Source organism: Peromyscus maniculatus, chromosome 9 (genome assembly GCF_049852395.1).
Source record: "Peromyscus maniculatus bairdii isolate BWxNUB_F1_BW_parent chromosome 9, HU_Pman_BW_mat_3.1, whole genome shotgun sequence".
Taxonomy (NCBI): domain Eukaryota; kingdom Metazoa; phylum Chordata; class Mammalia; order Rodentia; family Cricetidae; genus Peromyscus; species Peromyscus maniculatus.
This window is the reverse complement of record NC_134860.1, coordinates 30,764,790-30,787,236: the sequence shown is the minus strand read 5'-3', so window position 1 is coordinate 30,787,236 and position 22,447 is coordinate 30,764,790. Positions and strand designations below refer to the sequence as shown.

Genomic DNA, 22,447 nt, shown 5'->3' with positions numbered 1-22,447 from the left:
ATTCTCCGAGGCATCCTTCTAGTCAGGCCCCTCCCAACAGGATTCGAACTTGTTTTATTCTGTCTACTGGCTGCTTTCTTGAGTCTCGGGATTCTCCTCGGTCTGAGTGTACTCTCCAAGCCCAGCATACGATGAGGTTTATCAACTTAGTGAAAACAGCTGAGGAGAAAAGGCTGCAAAAACAGACGATAGCCGTGGCACGCGCGGAAGAGACTCCGGCGGCAGGGAGGACTACAGCCGGAGTGCAGGGGCGGAGTTAGGGGCGGGGTCTGGGCGGGGCTCCTCGAGGGAGTCCTGGGCGGGGCGGGGCCAGGGGCGGCCCAGAGGCGGGGCTTCGGGACTGCTGCAGAGCGGGCCTGACCACGCCGACCCCGCAGCGCCCAGAGCGCCCGCGGCCGCCCGGCTCCCCGGCCTCCGCCCCGCGCCGCCGACAGGGGGCGTCCGCGCTCTCGGCGCCGCGACTCTGCTGAGAAGGCGCCGCCCGCGCCGGGCAGCTGGAGCCGCAACTCCGGGCGCCGGCTCAGTCGTCCCTGCCGCCGCCGCCGCTGCCACCGCCGCCGGGCGCAGGCTCGCTCGTCCCCGCGCTCGCGCTCTCGGGCTGCCGGCGTCTCCCGGCCGGGTCGCCGTTGCGCTCGCGCAGTGAGTGGGGCGGGAGCCGGGCCTGTGGGGCCGGGGCTGCGGGAAGTCGGGCTGAGGAGAACGGCGGGGGCGGCGCGAGCCCGCGGCGGGGCCTGGGCGGGGGACTCCGGGGACGCGCGGCCGCCGCGGGCTCCGGGCTCCCTCTCGGGTTCGGGGCTCGGTGCGCGTGGCCGGCCGGGCTTGGCTTGCGGGCGACCGCGGAGTGCGGCCCGGCCCGGCCCCGCGGGTTCTGCGGGGAAAGGATTGTTTTTGGGAGTGGCGCTTATTAGTCGGCACTGCCCTAGTTTAAAGCCCCGCCTTTGGGGTTTTCTGCACAGATTGCAGCTTTCTGCTGGGATTTTGGAATGTCACGGTGTTTCAGTGCTGGGTGTCAGAGGTGAACCATGGCGAGGTCGTGGGGAGCCCCTGCAGCACCTGCTGGGCGATGGCAGAGGAGGCTGTGTCTGGGGGTGGGACGGAGAAACGAAGCGTGACTGAGATCCTGTTTGGCTATTCTGCTGAAGTTGTCATGTTTCTGTTCAGTACACCAGTTCACACAGCAAGTTGATAAACCCAGTTGTAGTATTTGGTGATGCAAGGGGTTTGGGTGACAAATAGACCCGGGGTGATCTGGTTTGGCTAAGAATGTTTGGGATATCCCAAGCATCTGTCTCCAACGTATCACCCTTGGCAGGCTCTTCTTTTTCTCTGTTGCAAATAATCTAGTAGGTTAATAATGCTGGGGTAGCACAGGCCTGAAACCGAGAAGTGTTTTCAAAAGAGCAAAGGTCCAGGCGGGCAGGTAGGTGGGGTAGGAGAATCGCCCTTGAGAACGAGGTGCCTGAACGGATTCTTCGTTTTTCTGTAATGCCTTAGAAAGAAAGATAGCCATAGAGGATGCCATCAGTAAGGTTTGTGGCTCGAATTTTCGTCAAGCACATTTTAGCGGAAACAGTATCATATAAAGCAGTCTTATAATCATTCCTATGAATCGTTTGGTGTATCTTGAATTTTAATAGCTGGGGTCTATTTTAAATGGACCACATATAATTGTGTTCTGCTTTATCTTGGAGACAGCCCTGAGTCATGCTTTCTAGAAGTTCTGCGAGCTCATGTGTCTGTGAGCGCTGGGATATCCTTTACCTAGTTCTTCCTATCGCAGGCAGCCGTTGCGGGAACTCCTGGGGAAGGAGGGCCTGGGCAATTGGGAGCACAGACTGAACTCCGTGTTTGCCACTGTGCCTGACTTCGATACTCAAATTTTGTTTGTGCTTCCAAGAGTAAAGAGCGATTTATTCAGGTTCTCATTTACTCATAGCTAGCCCTTCTCTGCTGGGAGGCAGCACAGTGACTTCAGAATTCCATTCCTCATCACTGCCCTGCCAGCTAGTTTTACCTATGTTGTGTTTAGTTCTGGGAAGGTCATAATTGCCCATTTTATGTGGAAACTAAGGGGAAGTGGAATTTTATGGCTTTATATTTTTGTACACTGACAACACTTTAACTGGAGAGTGTGTGTATTCTTCTGTTTTGATCCTTTAGAAAACTTATAATTTCTTGTAAGACTTTCTGCTTTCTGCCTTCATCTCCTTTTTTCTAGCCCACATGGTTGAGAGAGGGGGAGAAAGAGAAAAAAAGTCCATTTCTGGTTTAGTTATCGGTAATTTAGTTTTATAATTCTATTATCCTGGTGTGCTTGGCAGCTTGTGCTGGCCTGTGTGTGGTTGTTAACTCATATGACTCCTTTAGATGCCATTGAACCAACTATTATAAAAAATATTTCACTTTCAAACTCCCATGTTTCCAAGAACAGAGAAACTTAGTACAAAGGCAATTTGGAAGGTAAGTATAGATGGAGAGAATTTACTGAGTCCTTGTTTTGGGATACCAGGTCCAGAGATCCCTGTAGAAAAGCACTTGAAAGGGCTACTCAGAAACCCTGGGAAGGAAGCGATTACTGTTAATTACTCCTTAGCATTACAGCGTGTAGACTATTGCATGGGAGTAGGACTTTTGACCTGGGGAGCCTCAGTCTGTAGCGTAAGAAAGTCTAGAATATTTGTGTTAATTTATCGTAGCCCCTAGTGCCACTTTGCTGTGCTAAGAAGGATGCCACTGGGGTTCTCACATGGTTTTAAGCAGTTAGCTTACTGAATTGTGCATTCTTCAGATTTGCTAGGTCAGTAAGTTCATAATTTCTTTCAGCCTCCTAGAGATTCTTCAGGATTTGTTTTTCTTAACTACCTTCTCACATGCTATTCATTTATACACTAGCTACAATAACCTTAGAAGCTTAGTCTTTAGGATATGAGTTTTATGTGTATCAAAGGTCAGATATTTTCAGGTGAACTGATTTTACAAAGTCAGAAAGCCTTTCTTTGAACTTTATAGTTGTTGTTTGGTTGCAGGATCTTTAGTGAGGGAAATACTTTTAAAGGAATTTTATGAGGACTGTCTCACAGATTTTATTAAAAAGTATTTCTTTACCTTCCCCTCAAGTAAAACAGGCCTGTTTGATGCCCATTTGATGGCCTTCTGTTGCCTGGCTTGTGGTTATTTAAACTTCTCATTAAGTCCTCCACTGCAGATTGTGCCGGATGGGAGAGAAGATGAAAAGGAATTGAATTGTTAGCACCCTGGGAAGGGTTCAGTGGGAGAGACTAAAGCTGTTCTGGAAAGTCTTCTCGGCTGTTTGTTACTGCATCCATGTCTGAGATGTCCCTCATAGTTATCAGCTCAGAACCTGGCTGTTGGATAAGCAAGAATCTTGCCCCTCCCTGTCTCTAGGATTCTTGTAGAGATGCTCCACTGCAGCAGATGTTTACAAGCAAGGCGCAGAGATCATTTTTAAATGAATCAAGAGTACATTTTTCCCTTTTTGAGTTTATTAGTGAATAATTTATTATTATTATTTTTTTAGGTAGTTTAGTTATATTGGAAATGACTAGCAGAGACTGTCTCATTTTATTTTGATGTATTTTACATACAAGGCCTTGAGGTGCTTTTTAGGAAACCTGAGCTTGGATCACGGAGCTAGCTTCATAGTAAGGTACAACCAGGCCCAAGTGCCTCAGCCTCCAACCCCCACACACGAAGGGAGGGAGAGAGGGAGGGAGGGAGGGAGGAAAAAAGGAAGGAAGGAAAGAAGGGAGGGAGGGAACACATACATTTCCATGACCGCTTTCCTAAATTATTAAGCTTGAGGAACGTTATATGTTTGTAGCCAGACCTTGGCTTTTGCTATGGAAGAGATTCAGAAACATCTAATTTTTTGCTTGTTTGTTTTAATGTTTGCACAAGAAGTTATCTTGTTTTGATTTAGAAGTGAAGACATAAACATGAAAGGTTAGTCCTGGCATAAGAGTGGTGACATTGCTGGGCGGTGGTGGCACACGCCTTTATTTAATCCCAGCACTCGGGAGGCAGAGGCAGGCAGATCTCTGTGAGTTTGAGGCCAGCCTGGTTTCCAAAGCAAGTTCCAGGAAAGGCGCAAAGCTACACAGAGAAACCCTGTCTCGAAAAACAAAAAAAAAAAAAACAAACAACAACAACAACAAAAAATCCAGCGCGGTGACATTGCTGATTTTCTTAGGTTTTGGGCTTGCATTCCTCATGAGCCATTTGAATGTTCATGAACCTTCCTGTTGCTTAAGATGGGACAGCAGCCATCAGTCAGTCACACTACTGAGTAGGTTCTTGCCATTTTTTATTTAGTGGTGGAAATTTGTACAGACTCATTATAACTAGTTAGTTAGCCTAAGTTTTTGTAAAATTGTAAATAAAGTGCCAGGTGGATGGAGTTAATAGTTGACTATAGGGAGTACAAAGTTGCTTTCACTCTCTTGTTTTTTTGTATTTTGTTCTTTGAATTTCTACTATAGGAGGGGCGTTTTGGAAAAATCTAGACTAGGAGTCAGAAAACACAAGTTCTTGTTCAGGTGTTCCTCCCTCTTTATCTTAAAACTAAACAGGACTGTGCTCCCCAGCAGAAAGACTCTAGAACACATCTCAGGCTGCACCTGTCCCACTCGGCCAGCTCTTCTCTCAGCCCTGCGTTTTCCCACTTGGAGTCTAGGTCTCTTCCTCCCGAGGGCTCCACCAGTCCGTTCTTAGTATAGAGCAGTTTAGGATTATATTGTGGACTTCAGTTGTTGCATGTTGCCTTCCTTCATAGATCGAAAGCTCCACGAGGTCAGGGTTACACTATCTTATTCCTGTGTGTCTGTATTTCACATGGGCTCCCCTGCCCCGTGATAGTAGTCCTAAAATAAATTTTGGCTGAATGATTATTGAGACACTGGGGAAAGAATACTTTGAGTTTGGGGAAATGCCTTTTAACTCACTTCATCGTTGATTTGTTGTTATTAGTAATGAAACCAAAAAATTGGTAAAGCTCATTTCTTCCATTTACATCAGATGTGGTTTGTGGAGTAAGTCAGAGAATGAAAAGGTAAGATAGCTCTGGTCTTATGTTTGTTCCATCTCACTAAAGTATGTGGAGGCCTGACTGTCTGTACCCAGCTGCTGAGAGTAAAGAATGACAGCTGACTGAGTCTCCTCTGGTACACATTTTAGCTTGTTTGCTTTGAAGAAATTGTAAAGGTGGAGGAATAGCTCCTGCAGGCTCCCATTTCAGCCCCTGCTGTGCTATGCAAATGTTCTCTACATGCCTGAGTGACCTTTTGAGAAAGAGCCTTTGTGATCTTCTCTAGCCAGGGCTTGTTCTTGTTCTGGAAATGGGGACCAGATTCCACTAAAAATGGGAAAAATGCATCTTCAAAGACCTCATACAAAGCTGGTGCTTTTCCTGGTGAAAGGACTGATGAATCCATGTTTCTTGGCATCTTTGCTAGGTTTTGAAATTTGCTTTGCAGGTTGATTTTGGGAATAGAGTGTGTGAGAGGGAACTGATGAAGGCAGTTCAGTAGATGGGGAACTGTGGCGTGCCCTTGAATTGGAGATAAAAGCAGATTGAAGCCGGCATCATTAGTACAGGGGCATTTGCCAGTGGCCTAAGCCTGGCTCTCGATGGCGTTGGCTGAGGGACCCTCAGCCAGGTCTGTAAGGTTCTTTTTGTACCAAATTGTGCCTTAACAGTGTGGCATTTAAATTGGTTTCTGTCTGTTTTGATGAATATACAAAGAGAAATACTTCATTATTAAGCCCGATTTGTTTTTTTACATTATAAGAAAATAATATTCTGGTGTTTTTCCCTGGGAAAGTGACCATTACTTTTGAAACTCATGATTTTAAATGCTTTCTGATATGCTTAGTTTATACTACTGGCATGCTGATCCAAAAGAACCCCCCACCCCCACCCCCACCCCCGTCCCTTCTCTTAAATGACTTTTTTGATGTAAAGCATCTTATAGGTCTGAATCAATGTAAAGTTGTAGACCTAATCATAATGTTCTCTGAAAATCTAAAAGTTACATCTTCAGAGAAGAGTGGCAGAATTTGTCAGATTTTTTATTACATGTGGTGCGTGTGACTGTGTGTGTGGAGGTCGGAGGACAACTTGTGGAAGTCAGTTTTGTCTTTCCACCATGAGGGTCCCAGGGATCAAACTCAGGTTTCCAGGTAAGCAGCTTTACCTGCTGGTCCATCTTGCCAGCCGAGAGTGAGAGACTGAATGATCCTTTCCTTTCTCCAAGTATAGGCTAGTTCTTTGTGCCCAGTGGGCTCCAGAGGTAAGGACACAGCATGGCATAGCTTTCTTCCCCACACCTTTGGCCCGATGTAGGTTCTAGTCTTTGTAAAGTTTGATCTGTTACCTTGGGCAGAATAGCCTTTGTTCTCCATTGTCATAGTTATGTGTTTGTTTTTCTTCTTCCAGAGTCTTCTGGCTCCTGGGCTCCTGAAGACGCAGTGCTGGAGCAGATGGATAATGGAGACTGGGGCTATATGGTGAGTGGTTCTTGCACTTTGAAGGCTGGCAAATGATTTTGATGTCTTTCTCAGTTGCACATTCATAGGCTTATCTTACATGGATGAAAACTATGAATTTGTGCAGCTCCATCTAATTTGTCTAGATGTATTTGGGGTGAGCCTTTTTATTTGGTTTGATGTTTTAGTGAAAGACTCAATGCATATTCTCCAAATAGCTTAAAATTTTATTTTATTTTAATTATGTGTGGTGAAGCAGTGTTCTTGGAGGCCAGAAGAGGGCGTATGATTCTTGGAGCTGCTATGGGCCACCTAGACATGGGTACTGGAAATGGAACTTAGGTCCACTGAGTTACATTGCTTTTAACTCCTGGCATCTCTCTACCCCCTAGTAACTATTTATAATCACTAATGTCAGGTAGACCGTGATGCTTTGGTCTTTGGTGTATATTACTTTTTAAATTCTCTGTTCATAGACTGGAATGTCCAAAGGACTGGGGAGAATGGAATGAAGAATTCTTTGTTGCATGTAGTAAAGGGATTAATAGGTAGAAGGAGTTTCTTCTCACATGCAGTTTTCACATGTGTCTATGTCTCCCTATTTCCTTCTTCATCTGGTAAGAAATGCTTCACTTTCTTAGAACCTGAAGACCGTGTTTGATTTTTTTTTTTCTTAAATAGGATTTCTAAAGCTGGAGGTGTGTTATTTTGAGAAGCTTCCTTCTTAGAATTAAAGGTCAGATTGCAGCATTAATGTTATAAAAGTGAATACACAATCAGATTATGACATTTTGAAGCTGCTACCAGCCCTTGGGTATATGGTAGCTTAGGGGTAGACATAGGTTAGATTGTATCCACCAAACCTTATATATTTTAATTTAGTTTTGGGAACTTATTTCCTGGGCATGATGGCTCAGGCCTGTAATATCAGCACCTGGGAGGTAAAAGCAGGAGGTTTGTGAGGTTTGGGCCTGCTTTATCTTCACAGTAAGATGCTATCTCAACAACAACAAAAACAAAAACCAGAAAAGAAAAAGAAATTGTTGCTTCCATGAAGAAAATTACCAAGATTAATTCTAAACAAAGTTTTGTCTTTAAGATACATTTTGGCATTGGAGAGATGGCTCAGCAGTTGAGAGCACTTATACTCTTGCAGAGGACCTGGGTTTGATTCCCAGCATCTAGCCTGTGGCTCACAGCCACCTGTTACTCCATTTCCTAGACCCGTCCATACCTTTGGCCTGCATGAGGTGCACATACACACATGCAGGCCAACACTCACACACATAAAATAAATACATAAATAAATACATACACCGATTTTGTAGCTGGGTGTGATGGTGCACACCTGTGATCTTAGGATTGAGGCAGAGGTAGGAGGACCAGAAATTCTAGACCACCCTTAGCTACACAGTGAATATGAGGCCAGCCTAAGTTATGTGAAACTTTGTATAAAAAAAAAAAAAATACATGTCTCCTTTGAGGAGAAAAACCCAAAGAAGTCCCAGAGTTAATTGTTGCTACATTATCAGATTATTTTTATTCTAGCTTCTGTTAAATTTTTAAAAAATCTTAAGGTCATGTCAAATGTGGTGGCACATATCTTTAATCCCACTAGGGAGGTAGAGGCAGGCAGATCTAACCCAAAACCTCTACAGAGTCTGGACTTGACTGTATGATACTAAAGGTCACACCTGGCAGAAGTAGAGTAACTTTTAAAAGATTGGATTTATGTGATTTGAGAGCAAATGTTGAAGCCCTTCTCCTGGGTGAGTTTTATTATTGAAAGTAAAGCCATTTTACACCCTATAACTGCCAGATATATTATAGCTTGAAGGGATCTGTTTTGGTTTTTTTTTTGGAGCTGAGGAGCAAACCCAGGGCCTTGCGCTTGCTAGGCAAGTGTTCTACCACTGAGCTAAATCCCCAACAGGCATGAAGGGATCTTATGCTTGCTTATTGGTGTTTATTTTCTTAATTTGTTGAAGTTAAGATTTTAAGGTTTCAAGTGACTGATTGTTTTTTTTAATTTCAGATGACTGACCCAGTCACGTTGAATGTAGGTGGACACTTGTACACAACGTCCCTTACCACATTGACACGTTACCCAGATTCCATGCTTGGAGCTATGTTTGGGGGGGACTTCCCCACAGCCCGAGACCCTCAAGGCAATTACTTCATTGATCGAGATGGACCTCTTTTCCGTTATGTCCTCAACTTCTTACGAACTTCAGAATTGACCCTCCCCTTGGATTTTAAGGAATTTGATCTGCTTCGGAAAGAAGCTGATTTTTACCAGATTGAACCCTTAATTCAGTGTCTCAATGACCCTAAGCCATTGTATCCTATGGATACTTTTGAAGAAGTTGTAGAGCTGTCTAGTACTCGGAAGCTTTCTAAATATTCCAATCCAGTGGCTGTCATCATAACTCAATTAACCATCACCACCAAGGTCCATTCCTTACTAGAAGGCATCTCAAATTATTTCACCAAGTGGAATAAGCACATGATGGACACGAGAGACTGCCAGGTTTCCTTCACCTTTGGACCATGCGATTATCACCAGGAAGTCTCTCTCCGGGTCCACCTGATGGAATACATTACAAAGCAAGGTTTCACTATCCGAAATACTCGGGTGCATCACATGAGCGAGCGGGCCAATGAGAACACAGTAGAGCACAACTGGACTTTCTGTAGACTGGCCCGGAAGACAGATGACTGATCACTAACCCTCAGGAGAACTTCCTGTAAGCTCATGTTTTCTTGGGACATGGAAGAGACTGTTACTGTTTTTTAAATCATAGTGTACCCCCCCTTTTTAATATTTGTATTTATTTGAAGGCATTGAGGACCAGAAAGAAGTTCCATGTGTGAGCAGTCTTCTCCCTGTTTTGTTCCCAAGTATGCATGTGCCTGTTCAGAGTCTCCAGACACCTTTTTTTTTTTAAAGAGATCTGAAAATCATTATGATATATAATCTACCCTTAACAGTGCTAAAATGATTTCTGATAATGTGGTCCCTAACTCAACTGGAAGGCTAAAAATACAGTAATGAAAGATTAAGCAGAGTATTCATGATGTCTTTGAGAAAAATCAGAATATCATGTAGGGTGACCTCATTTCCAGACCAGTAGGCAGCAGTATATTAAAGGAAACCTGGCCAGTCATCTGCTGGTACTTGTTAAGGACCGCTTCCTACAGTTTGACAACTGTTTCTTTCTATGCATATAAATCAAGCAACCAAATATCTGTAGCCATTGAAATGTCTGACTAGAAATATTTATATTGGATTCTCAATACAGAATGTCCCTGTGGTAGAAACCTTATGCCTGGTACAGTTTCATTCCCAAGTGTACTGTCTACCAGGAAAGAGAAATCTAATAAAAAATGGAGTATGAACATTAAGGGTTGTATTTATTGCTATGTAAGGGGAAAATCATATTCTTTGTCAAAAGTATGCATTGTTTATGTCTCAATTAAACTGCTTATAGAACATTTGTAATAGAGTTGACAGGACTCAGTAGAACCTTAGATTTGAGTTCATAAAGCCAGCTGTGTTACCAGAGATAAACAGTTTTGTCTTTTCAGATCAGATTTACAGTGACTATTACAGGGTTTTAGCTGCCACAGCTATGAATATGACTCACTCCAGCCTGTGCTGCACATGGGGACAAAATGACTCCAGCGATTCTATTCTCATGTATTGTGGTAGCTGCAAATGTATGTTTTTATCAAGCTTAAGTTCAACTCTGAGAAGAAATAAATTGCAGTGAAGGATTGGAAACACTTGGGAAAATGTATGTACATTTGCTTATTTCATGGTCGAGTTGATGTGATTCTGTTACTCATTGGAAGGAGTGTGTTAATTATGGTGAGACTTTCTAGTTTGTGAACATCACATAACAACTTCCCTGTTTTAAGGGAATTGTGGACTTCTGTGTTTTGGCCCTAGGGCAGACAAGACACTTTTCCTCTTCTCTGAGACTATTCTAAGATTCTCCCTTTGAAAGGAAGATGAAAATATTTACTTACGTGTCTCTGAAAATTTAAGATTGCCAAACTACCACCTCTTCTCCCGCACACATACAAGAAACCCATGATTACCTCATCTTCAAACTAGGATACTTCATTGTTATTGACCGGTTGCTATAGTTTCAGTATATTGATGAACTGGAGAGAAGTTGTTACTGTTTGGAACATTTGCTCCTATTGTAAATTGATGTATGGTTTCCTAAGTAAAGATCCAAATTGGTCATGTGCCATGGAGCTAGCTGAAGTCAATATGAAGAATTGATTTGGTTTCAGAACTATTGTGGAAGGCTCTGGGTTAGAGCACTTGCTGCTCTTGCATAGGACTGGAATTTGTTGCCCAGCACCCACATCAGTGGCTCACAACTGCCTGTAACCCTAGCTCTAGGCAGATCTGGCACCACTGGCTTACACACACACACACACACTATATATATATATATATATATATATATATATATATATGCATATATATATGCATATATATGTTTAAAGTTGTGGAAGTAGGAGTAATACTAGTTTCAAGTTTGGGAAAAAGAAAAATTACTGAGTTCTCTTCCTTGTCCCCATTCTCCCAAAAGGGAAGTTTGCTGTTGGCAAGTTTTCTCTGGTTCACTAATTATTAGCAGGTAAATGATTGCTTCTATGAATAAAAGCAGCTAGCAAGATTTTTAAGTTTTGTTTGTTTTTTTCCCTCAGTCCTAAGGATTGACCAGGGTCTTGTTCATGTTAGGTAAGTGCTCATCACTTAGCTGTATTTCATGCCATAACTGTTGTGTAGTTGTTGCGTAGTTGAAATGAAATGAAATGAAAATGAATGAAATGAAAATGAAAATGAAATGAAAAATGTAGTTTGGTTATATTTGATTATATTGAGATGATTCTGCCTCTTTATGAAATCTTAAATAATTTTTACTGTGGAAGAGTTGATTTTAAAAAATGATATGTTGCATTCTGAGCCTTTATATTTTATTTAGATTATAGCACATCCAGGTAGCTTTGAAAGGCTGCATATGTGTTCCTGTAAACCTGAGGGTAAATGCTAAAGGTAAGTTGTGGGCCACAGGGGTAGCTCAGTGGTAGAGTGCTTGCTGACATCCATCAGACTTTTTGATCCCAGCATACCCTTGATAAATAAACAACATAAGTAGTGACTAATGAGTTTATTGGTTTCTGCTATTTTTAAAGGAAAATTCTAGCATTTAACCAAATACATACTACAAATAGACAAAGGGAAATTTCAGATATACTCAGTAGAATAATGTGATGAACATTCATTCACGTACCAGCTCACTAAGAGTTGAGGAGCTAGCCACTCTGCCTTCGCTTTCACTTTCAATCTTTACATGTATGCGTAGAACCACCATAGTGCTTCTTGATCCTGAGTACTGTTGGCTTTTCATAGCTTGGGTCTCCAGCTTTGTAGCAGCGGTCGGATATATTTCTCATAGGCAGGGTTCTCCTGTGTTTACAGGAATCACATTATTAGAAGAACACTTCTAGAATTAATAACTTCACTTTCAAATTAAGTACTTCATGTTAAAAGAGTAATATTACCTAAGATTCTTTTTTGTTTTGTTTTTCGAGACAGAGTTTCTCTGTGTAACAGCTTTGACTATCCTGGAACTCACTTTGTACACCAAGATGGCCTCGAACTTACAGAGATCCACCTCCATGCCTTCCAAGTGCTGGGATTACAGGTGTGTGCCACCACCACCTGGCAATTATCCAAGATTCTTAATTTTTCATATTATTTTTAAAATTCACATTGTGTGAACATATGGTAAACACTTTTCCAAAAAGCCTCCTTTCTCAGATTTTAAACTGCATGCAGGTGGCTAATTATAAGAAAAACCTACAGCTTTTTCTTTGTTTTTGGAATTTAATACAAATAAAAGCCTTCAGTATTTGAGGCTCTTTGAAACTGAACATGAACCACAAAGCAGGCAACCAGAAAGAATCAGGTAGGTGATATTCTGTGTGTGAATAGGCTTTCCCATCATCCTCTACTGCAGCATCTGAGTTCTTTTCTTCATAGCTAAACTTCAGTCTTCCATACTATTTTCTTGTTTATTTCCTTTTCTTTTACAGTAAAACTATAAGGTCCTGGGAGCTGGAGAGATGGCTCAGAGGTTAAGAGCACTAGAGTTCAATTCCCAGCAACCACATGGTGACTCACTACCATCTGTAATGAGATCTGGTGCTCTCTTCTGGTTCACAGGCATACATGCACGCAGAGCACTGTATATGTAATAAATAAATCTTAAACAAAACAAAACAAAAATCCTAAGGTCCTTAACACAGGTCTACACCTTTGTTCTCCACCATTTCTTCAATACTAGCACATCATTATTGCACAATAAATACTCTTTGAATGATGGAATGAATCAGAATGTTTAACACTTCTCAATATTCCTTGGGCATGTTTTTACAATATAGTTACTGAGAGATTAGGATTCTTGCTGGGGTGTGATGATGTACACATGTAATCCTGGCATTTGGGAGTTAGGAGTTCAAGGCCAGCCTAGGCTACACAAGACCCTTAAACACTAAAAAAAGGGGTTTCTTGGTTTGACCCCCGATGATTCCTTCTTGCTTCCTTAGGGAATCACTTGGACATGATTTCATGTGAAGAGGGAGAATCTTCTGTGGCAGTTTTCTAGATCAGTCAAAGCCAAAAGCACATGTCATCCTGTTTAGGGAGAAAGCTCAGCATAGCCTGCTCCAGACAGGAGAGGCTCCTGTGGCACTAAGACATACAGCCTAGCACATAGCGCTTTACTTCCAGCATAAGATCACCAGTGAGAAATATTCTTACTTGTACTTTTGTGTCCACAGGGTACAACATAGCCTGCTGTTTTACCTGTAATGTGCCTTTTTCTATTAAAATGTCTGCTGCACTTCAGACTATGGCAGATCAAAAAATAGGCTTTAAAAATGTTGGTGCTTTTCAAAGGATCTGAAAGTATAATCATGTGGCTATGTATTAGCAGTCAACCAAGTATCATTTTGACCAAGTGGGAGTCAAAGTCATCTGTAACCTCACATTTCTAAACTGCCATTCATGAAAGAGCCACACTGCTGCACCTGTCACTTAACAAGGTAACATAAGGCTGGCTATGAGTATTTGTGGTGTCTGGATGCACTGGCTGCTCTTGTATCATGTAGGTCATCCTTGTTCAAATAGAAGGAAGTAGAGACTAAAGAACAGGATGAAGTATGTCAGCATTTTACAGAATCAGTACGATGGGTCAGTCATATCTACAAACCTGCTATGGTTTCCAGATTAAAGTGTTTAAGAACGAACAAAAACAAGATGGTCTACTACAGTCTTTGGTGACCATGAGGAATCTAGGGGAGTGGAATGTTGCCTGGGTTGTTAATAAAACAGGTCTGAGCTATGTGTCTCAGCATTCTGACAGGTGAACAGGGAGAGGCATGATGGTTCTATGGAATACCAAAGGACATAATTCTCTCTTGAGACCATGGGAAGCAGGCTGGATTGGGAAGGATTGCTTTGCTTTTATGCCAGGATTTAAACATTAGCAAGGACAGAGGAATAATCATTAGAAAAGTAATGTGCTAGAAGTAGGCTAACTATAGGAGCAGTGAATGTGTAGGTAAATTGTTTATATTTCCTTGAGCTAAAACAATGTTATCTTGTGGATGGCACTTGACTGAAATGGACTGGCCTGTCTGGCAGCCGTTCTGAGGTTATAACTTTAGGTGACAATGTTAAGCTAAGCTCTGACGTATGACAGAATACGGACTGTCAAGAGCAAGTCTGGCTAAGTGCGAGTGTTGGTCACCTCTTTCTTAAGACACCTTCTGAAGCTGGACTAAATAGAAAGTTTTTCCATCTGAAAGACATTTGTTTTTAAAATCGAATATACCCAACACTGTGTGTGCCTATAGATAGATAGGTCCCTTGTTGGGATCATCTGTGTCAAATCTGCTCTTCAGGATGGGCTCCCTAAATTCGAAGTACAGTACTACTGGTTGATGTTCTTAACTTTGTCCAGTGAGGCTGGGATAACTGGAATTCTCGTATTCCATCCAGAACAGTCTTATCCCCATCCCCCTCATAATGTATGTACTTTTCCTGCCCACATATGGCAGTACCTCAAATTTCCTGTTACCTCTGATCCACTTTTATTTACATAAAATGGAGCTAAAAGGCTGAAAATAAAATGGTTTACCACTGATATGATTTATCTTAGTTCTGTTAATGTAAAAGCCAGCTTGCTGCTCTATGTGTGTGCCTTTGGGTATGTCAAGCCATGATTTAGAAATGAGCCTTTCTCTTAATGCCCTTTGCACATTCTGAACTGTGCATTTTGCTGATTTCAGTTCCTGCCAAGTCGCACCCCTGGTTTCTTTTATGTACTCCCTAAAAGTATTTTAAACAGATGCTCTGTGTTAAGTGATTTTCAACCTAAGCGGAATTGATTAAAATGGGAAACATGGAGATGTATTTACTGCTTGTTCTCTGCTGTTTTACATAATTTATAATGGTTTTCACTCAACTACCTGAGTATTGCCTGGTGACTTCTGAGCCCACTCAAATAGACGTTCGTAGACATGTCCATCATAACAGCCGAGTGCAGAATTTAAACAATGATCCGTGAAGTCAAAAGCATCAGTTAACAAGATCGCATCTTTCCTGAGAGAGGAGACAAATTGTGAGCATTTCACCTTATTGATCCACAGGAAATATTAGAAGTTGCATCATTATCTGCTGTTTGAATAATTCATCTTTATTATTTGGGTTTTAATTTTTTTTAAACTTCTTTTTTTTTTTTAACTTTATTTGTATTTTATGTACATTGGTATTTTGCTCCCATGTATGTCTGTGTGAGGGTCCTGAATCCTCTGGAACAGGAGTCAAAGACAACTGTGAGCTGCCATGTGGGTGCTGGGAATTGAATCTGTGTCCTTTGGAAGAGCAGCCAGTGCTCTTAACTGCTGAGCTATCTCTACAGCCCTGTGGGTTTTACTTTTATTAGTTATATATGCACAGAATAAAGAATCATAGAGTTCTTTAAGGCTTGTTATTAAAAAAAATAGGGCTTACCTACTGGGCATAAAGTCCAGTATCCAGTTCCCAACATTGGAAAAAAATAAATGAAAAAAAAAAAAATCAGCCTATCTAGCAGTGCGCTGGTTAGGGTGTTTTTTTTGTTTAATTTATTTATTTTTTTTTTAATTTTTTTTTTTTTTAATCAACTTGACACAAACTAGAGTCTCTTGGGAAGAGGGAGCCCCAGCTGAGGAATTGCCTCCATCAGATTGGCTGGTAAACATGTTGTTGGAACATTTTCTTGATTAATGATTGATATGGGGGTGCCAAGCCCACTGTGGGTGGTGCCATTCCTGGGTAGGTGGTCTTAGGTTATATAAAAAGGCAACTGAGCAGTCTGTGGAGAGTAAGCCAGTAAGCAGCACTCTTTCATGGTCTCTTCTTCAGTTCCTGCCTCCAGATGCTGCCTTGAGTTCCTGCCTTGGCTTCCTTCAATGATTGACTATAACCTGAGAACCAAATAAACCATTTCCTCCCCAGGTTGGTTTTAGTCAGTGTTTTATTACAACAAGGGAAAGCAACTAGTGCACCAGCCTCTCTGTTCCAGGTTTCTTCTCCTTGGAAACACTGTTGGACTTTTAGCTGATATTTGAGCAAATATCTCTTTTTTTCTTGATGCTTCAGTTTTAGATGGTATTGGCTGACTGTTATAAAAGCAAGGGTTTCCTTTTGGGGGAGTAAAAGGAGACAAATCTTATCATGCAGTCCAGGCTTACCTGGAATTCTATGCAACCCAGTCTGGTATATTATACTCCCCTCAATGCTCTACCCCCAGACTCCTGATTGCTGGGATTACAGGCATGTTCCACACACTTGTCTGGACTGAGCAAGTTTCTCTTCACCTCTATCTCCTCAACCTCATGCTTCCTCCCCTTAGCTTTCCTGCCTTCAAATGTAGTTTAATTTTGAAAATTAATGTTGACATTATAATGACTATATGGCATTAAAACATTTGAGGTGGATAGAATAATAAACCTAATTATATTTGTGTGTTTTAAATTTTTGTTTTGTTTTGTTTGTTTTGTCTTGCTTAAGGTCTGGTTGATCTGAACTTCCCATATAGATCAATTTGGCCTTGGTTGTTTTGTTCTTATTTGTTTGTTTTTGAGACAGGGTCTCACTGTGTAGTTCTGGCTGGTCTAGAACTATGCAGTACATATGGAGGTCAAAGGACAAGATGCAAGAGTCAGTCTTTCCACTTGTGGGTCTCTGAGATCAAGCTTACATCATCAGCCTAGGGATTGAACTCACTTTGTCAGTCTTGGCTTCAAGTACCTTTGCCCATCAAGCCATCCATCTTGGCTGGCCTTTAATCTTGTTTTGACAATAACTAATGAGCCTCCTGTTTTGACCAGAGCTAATGAGTTTAATGAGTACTTCTTGTTTAATATCCCCTATGACCCTGATGGGCTCAGGTCTCTCTGTAGTCATGTGAAATTCCATGGTCCATTGTATTCTCCCCCTAAAAATATATTCAACAGTTTTTCTTTTTCCTTGTCATGCTGGTATAGCCCAGGCCACTCCTTGTTTTCACTGTTTACCACCGCCTCTGTGACTGTATGTGGCTGGAAAAACCAGCCTATGCTGCTGTCCAAAGAGTTCAGGTAGCTGAGACACAGCCTAACAGTCATATTCCATTGCTTTGGTTCACTGACCCCCTCTCCTAGTGATTTTTTTTTTTCATAGTCTTACATCTTCAAGTCTACAGCACCCAGCTCCTCTTCCTTACCAGAGTGACTTTGCATCCTATTTCACTGATCAAGTAGAAGTCAGATGAGCTTCCCATAGGTTCCCGCCTCTGAGCATTATACATAGCCCTCCTTTACACTAGTCAGCTCTGATCTCCTCTCCTAGTCTGCTTATTCTTGGTGCACTAGATGCTTTCAGCCCTTACCTACAGGAGGATACTTTTCCATCCTGTACGGTGTCAGAAACCCCTTGAGGTCATTCCATCTGTATAGAAACTTGCTGTCATTTCTCTTAAGACAAGCTTGGTAGGGGTGCTGGAGAGATGGCTCAGTGTTTAATAACACTTGCTGCTCTTGTAAAGGACCTTAGTTTAGCTGACAGTAGTCAGTTGGTGGCCCACAACTCTAACGCCTCAGGCATTGCACAGGTGTGTTGCACTTACATATATGGAAGCATACTTGTAAAATTAAAAAAAAATAAAATGAAAACAAACAAACATTTGGCTCTCCTCCTTTCCCTCTCCACCCTAGATCTTGGCTCCTCTTTTGACTGAATTTGGGAGTATTTTGTTTGCTTGTCTCCAGTTCTGCTCTTTCTGGAGAGGACTGGATTCACTTCACTTTTACCTCCAGCACTTACTTCATGGAAACGACTCTTGTCTAGGTCTCCTTACTGTCTTTGGAGGGTACTTCTCATCCATTTACTCCTTGATGATATCATCTCTCTCATGGCTTTAAATATCAGCCACATGCCACTGACTTCCAAATTTATCCCTGCTGTGTCACCTGCTCACTGGCTTCTGTACTAGATTTCTAACAGGCACTGAATGCCAAAAACAAACTCCTTATCTTCTCTGTCTTATCTACGCCTAGCCCTTCTATAGTTTTCTCTTTTATGATAAATGGCCCAACTTCCTCTTTCTATCTTGTGCCATATCTAATGGTCAGCAAACATTGTTCTATTTTCAAAGCATGTCCAAATTTTGCCTACTTCCCACCACATCAGTCAGTGCTCTGCTCTGGTCCCGTCCATGATCATCTCTCACCTGGCTTTCAGACCCATTTCCTTGCTGCTATTTATTAATTATTTATGATGATTAATTTTGGGGCTGTGAGTTAAATCAGTAGCATTATGTACACTTAGCAAGTACTCTACCTCAGAGCTGTACTCCCAGCCCCTGCTTTATATTATTCAAAAATATCTATAAGGGGCTGGGAGGTGGCTCAGTTGATAAACTGAGGACTTAAGTTTCATTCCCAGTACTTATGTGTGTGTGTGGGGGGGGGGGAGGTGGGAGGGCTGAGTGTCATGTTGGGCATTATTTTTGTTTTGCTTTGTTTTGTTTCTGAGACAGCATTTCTCTGTGTGTAACCCTGGCTGTCCTGGACCTCACTCTGTAGACAAGGCTGGCCTAGAAATCACAGAGATCTGCCTGCCTCTGAGTGCTAGGATTAAAGGCATGAGCCACTACTTATCACTGGGGCATTTGTAATCCTAGACTGGGCAAATGGGGACAGGCAGATCGCTCCTGGGCTCACTGGCTGGTCTGTCTAGCCATTGGCGCTTGAGAAAGAACACCTGAGGCTGTCCTCTGGTGTGCACATACACAAAACAACAACAACAAACAAACCTGAAATTAAAAACCAACAAACATACCTCCTAGGTATGAATATACACACAAGGTTAGGTTGTTTCAGGTTATAATAACTGTGCTATGCTCAAAACCTTCCCATTCTCCTCCCCACCCCTCCCCCAACAAGAAACAGGATTTCTCTGTGTATCCCTAGCTGTCCTGGAACTCACTTTGTAAACCAGGCTGGCCTGGAACTCACAGAAATCCACCTGCCTCTGCCTTCCAAGTGCTGAGATTAAAGTCATGTGCCACCACCGCCCGGTAAAAACCTTCTCATTCTCACACATAGTAAGAGCCCAGATCATTCAAGTCTTTGCAATTGTATACCCCATTCCTCCTGTCTCACTGGCACCTACACCTTTGTCTTCTCTACCATACCATAGCCATGCTTCCCACCTCTGTTGGCCTTGTTTCTGGCTTCTGGGTAGATAAGTCAAGCATTCTAGTTTCCTGTCTCCTTGTCTTGTGCTCAGCTTGTCTGGCCCTTTTTTCCTGGCAGCCACATGATTTCTCTTGATTGCCCTAAGGCGCTTCCCTGAACTCTGAGCCCTTTCCTGGGAAGTCACCTTCCTAGCCACCCTCCTTCTTCAGCCTATTTAAATGCTTGAAGGTCTGGAGCTCACAGGTAGAGTACTTGCCTAACATGTTCAAGGCCATGGTTTTGATCTCCAGGAGCACACAAAAATTAAAACAAGAACATTTGAAACGGCAATGCTTGCTTGTGTGAGGACCTGTCTCCTTCTGCTTATAGGCACGGTGGACCTTTTCAGCCTGAAACTCTGTATCTTTTACTTGAGATAAATTTTTGTAAATTATTTTATCGATGATTTGCCACCTTTTGGTTGTCTTTTTTTTTTTTTGACCTGTCTTTCACATGATGGACTGTGAATATGAGTTTTCTTTAAAATATGTTAAAAAATTTATTGATTGGCCCTCTTTTTAAAAGCCTTTTTTTTTTTTTTTGTCTCTTTCTCTGAGGTTGTCACAACTCCATCTCCAATCCATTCACTGATGTTTCATTTATATTATCATTTTAAACTTTCAGAACCCTTTTTCTGCTCTCTGAATATTGACGGCATTTTTGTTTTTTGATCTTTCAAGAAAGACAAGGTTTGTCTGTGTAGCCCTGGCTGTCCTGGAACTTGCTCTGTAGACCAGGCTGGCCTCTGCCTCTTGAGTGCGGGGATCAAAGGCGTGCACCACCACCGCCCGTCTGGTACTTTTGTTCTTATTTCATAGCTGCAGTATCTCGACCTTCTTATCTCTTAGAAGATGTTGGTGATTTTAACAAGTGTTTCTTTTCTGTTTTTAAGTTTTACTTTCCCTGCAGGTTTATTTGTATCCTTCAAGTTGTCTTATTCTTGCTTATTTGGGTCTCCATCTTTTAGATTAAGGGCTTTCCTCTGGTGCATGGTGATCCTGAGTGTATGATCTTAGCTGATAGTGGGGTGCTAACTAGCCAAACTAGTAGAAGCCTGGGATTACTTTTTAATGGGGTCACTGTGGAGTGAGCTGGATGGATTGTAAATGCTAAAAGTGGCTTGCATCTTTAGCTCCTCCTTGGCTGCTTGAAGGACTATCTTGCCATCTTTGTAAGTACAGGCTGCCAGCCTTCTGGGAACCAATGGAAAATGTGCTGGGAAGGGCCTGTGAAGTGATTTTTGTAGGACAGTCTCGTCCTCAGCTGTGCTCAATGCTTTCTAGTCCACTGCCTTGCTGTTTACCCTTTTAGCAGAACAGGTTCAAGAGGAAGGAGGAAACTGGGAGTCCAGTGTATTCTGTCATCTCACCTTTACCCCACTGTCAGACACAGCACTGTCTTTGCTGAACCTGTCTGCCAGCCACTGTCCACATGTCCTCCAACTTTCATGCTTCTTCTGTCTTCCTCTTTGTGGGTTGATACCTCTAAATTTCTTAATGTTTTAAGGGATAAGGGTGTGTAGCCCCTTTGCCCAGCATGCACAAAGCCCTGGGTTCAAACTGCAGCACTTCATAAAAACTGGATGTGTTGGGTATTGCTGGTAATCCCAGCACTGGGAAAACGGGGTCAGGGCAATCACAGGTTCAAGGCTATCCTTGGCTGTACAGCAAGTTCAAAGCCAGGGCTACATGAAACTCTGTCTCAAAACAAATAAGTATTTGATGTTTATACTGATGTTTTAGTAGGGCTTTGGAAATGAATGCATATGTTCAGCCTGCCACTTTTACTCAGAAGTCCCTCAGTGGAGGTTTTTAATCGTCACTTAAGGTACTAAGACTGAGCTGGATCAGTTCATTGGCTTCACACTGAGAGCTAGTTTTGGTGTCTCTCAGAATTTTCCTGCCCTTGATTTGTCATCCCCAAAATGTGAGGGTGACAGTGGCTAATCCAGGCACACAGCTGTGATGCTGAACTGATAAGAGCATGGGATCTGTTTTGCACATAATTACCTTGCAGTAAGAAAGGAAACTTAGGACCCAATGTAAGTAAATCAATTTGTGGTTTCTAGGTGTGAGTTGGCAGTTTATGTCTCTGGCAAGGCAAGCACTTAGAAAAGCAGAATGTACATTCACACACACACACACACACACACACACACACACACACACACACACACAGGCATGAGTGCACCATGCTTATGAAGTGTTATGGTTCTCCAGCCAGGCCCAGGTAATTTTTTTCCCCATGTGTTTTAAAAGTGTTATTCATTTCAGAAAGACAGGCCAACTTGCATTTGAATTTGGTAGTACAAATTACACCCTTAGCAGTCCCATACTGAATCCCTCCACATTAAGGTAAGTTTAATACCTAGTATAATTGTATTAGGTATACTTTTGACCATTTTTGTTTAGATTATTACTTATTTATTCTGGTGGAGAGGCCATGGTATATGTTTGGAGGTTAGAAAATGCCTTAATGGAAGCTGGAACTAGCTTTCCACTCTTTGCGATCCAACTCAAATTGTCAGGCTTAGTGGGGAGCATTTTGACCCATGAGCCATCTCTTTGGCCCCATATTTGATAGTTAAATAAACATTTACTAGCCACTAGCTATTGGTCAGATGCTGATATCTAGCCACAGGGGCTTGTTAATACTACATTGTAGAAACAAAAGGCATTTGGTTGAAATTTTTTAACCTCTTATAAAAACCTATACATATTTAAAGTCTTTTTACTAATAATGAGAACTGTTGGAAGTCCCAGGGGAAAAGTCACTTCCCTCCACACATAATAGACATCATATGTTTTGCCCAGCAAAATTTCAAAACTGTTGTGTTCTCAAATTAACCCATTTTTTTTTGTTTTATATATACTGATACTAGTAAATAATTCATAGTGGTTTTTTGGTTTTTCAAGACAGGGTTTCTCTGTGTAGCTTTGGTGCCTATCCTGGATCTCGTCCTGTAGACCAGGCTGGCCTTAAACTCACAGAGATTCCCTGGCTATGCCTCCCAAGTGTTAGGATTAAAGGCGAACGCCACCACCACCTGGCAATTCATAGTGTTTTAATACCTGTTTCTTCTAGTTATCTG

At 42.1% G+C, this 22,447-nt stretch overlaps 2 protein-coding genes across 5 annotated transcripts in view; one reads left to right on the top strand and one right to left on the bottom strand.

Annotated features, from left to right (window-relative positions):
• The first annotated feature begins 459 nt into the window (after positions 1 to 459).
• Positions 460 to 10,288, top strand: Kctd6 (potassium channel tetramerization domain containing 6). Of its 3 annotated transcripts, none has more exons than XM_076544550.1 (3): positions 460 to 639; positions 6,455 to 6,525; positions 8,540 to 10,288. In XM_076544550.1, exons 2-3 carry the CDS (start codon positions 6,499 to 6,501, stop codon positions 9,224 to 9,226), a joined length of 714 nt encoding a protein of 237 aa, XP_076400665.1. In that variant the 5' UTR covers positions 460 to 639; positions 6,455 to 6,498; the 3' UTR covers positions 9,227 to 10,288. The 3 variants fall into 3 exon arrangements, with proteins under 3 accessions (XP_076400665.1, XP_015843709.1, XP_006994805.1); XM_015988223.3 differs by lacking the exon at positions 460 to 639 and adding an exon at positions 2,088 to 2,278; XM_006994743.4 differs by lacking the exon at positions 460 to 639 and adding an exon at positions 2,327 to 2,460.
• A 1,393-nt stretch (positions 10,289 to 11,681) lies between these two features.
• Positions 11,682 to 22,447, bottom strand: part of Acox2 (acyl-CoA oxidase 2) — a 30,927-nt gene continuing 20,161 nt past the window's right edge. For both annotated transcript variants that reach the window (XM_006994742.4, XM_042284403.2), the window contains exons 14-15: positions 15,064 to 15,196; positions 11,682 to 11,995 (exon numbers count right to left, since the gene is read on the bottom strand). In XM_006994742.4, the coding sequence (XP_006994804.1) occupies positions 11,933 to 11,995; positions 15,064 to 15,196 (196 nt within the window). In that variant the 3' untranslated portion in view covers positions 11,682 to 11,932. The remainder of the gene's footprint in view (positions 11,996 to 15,063; positions 15,197 to 22,447) is intronic.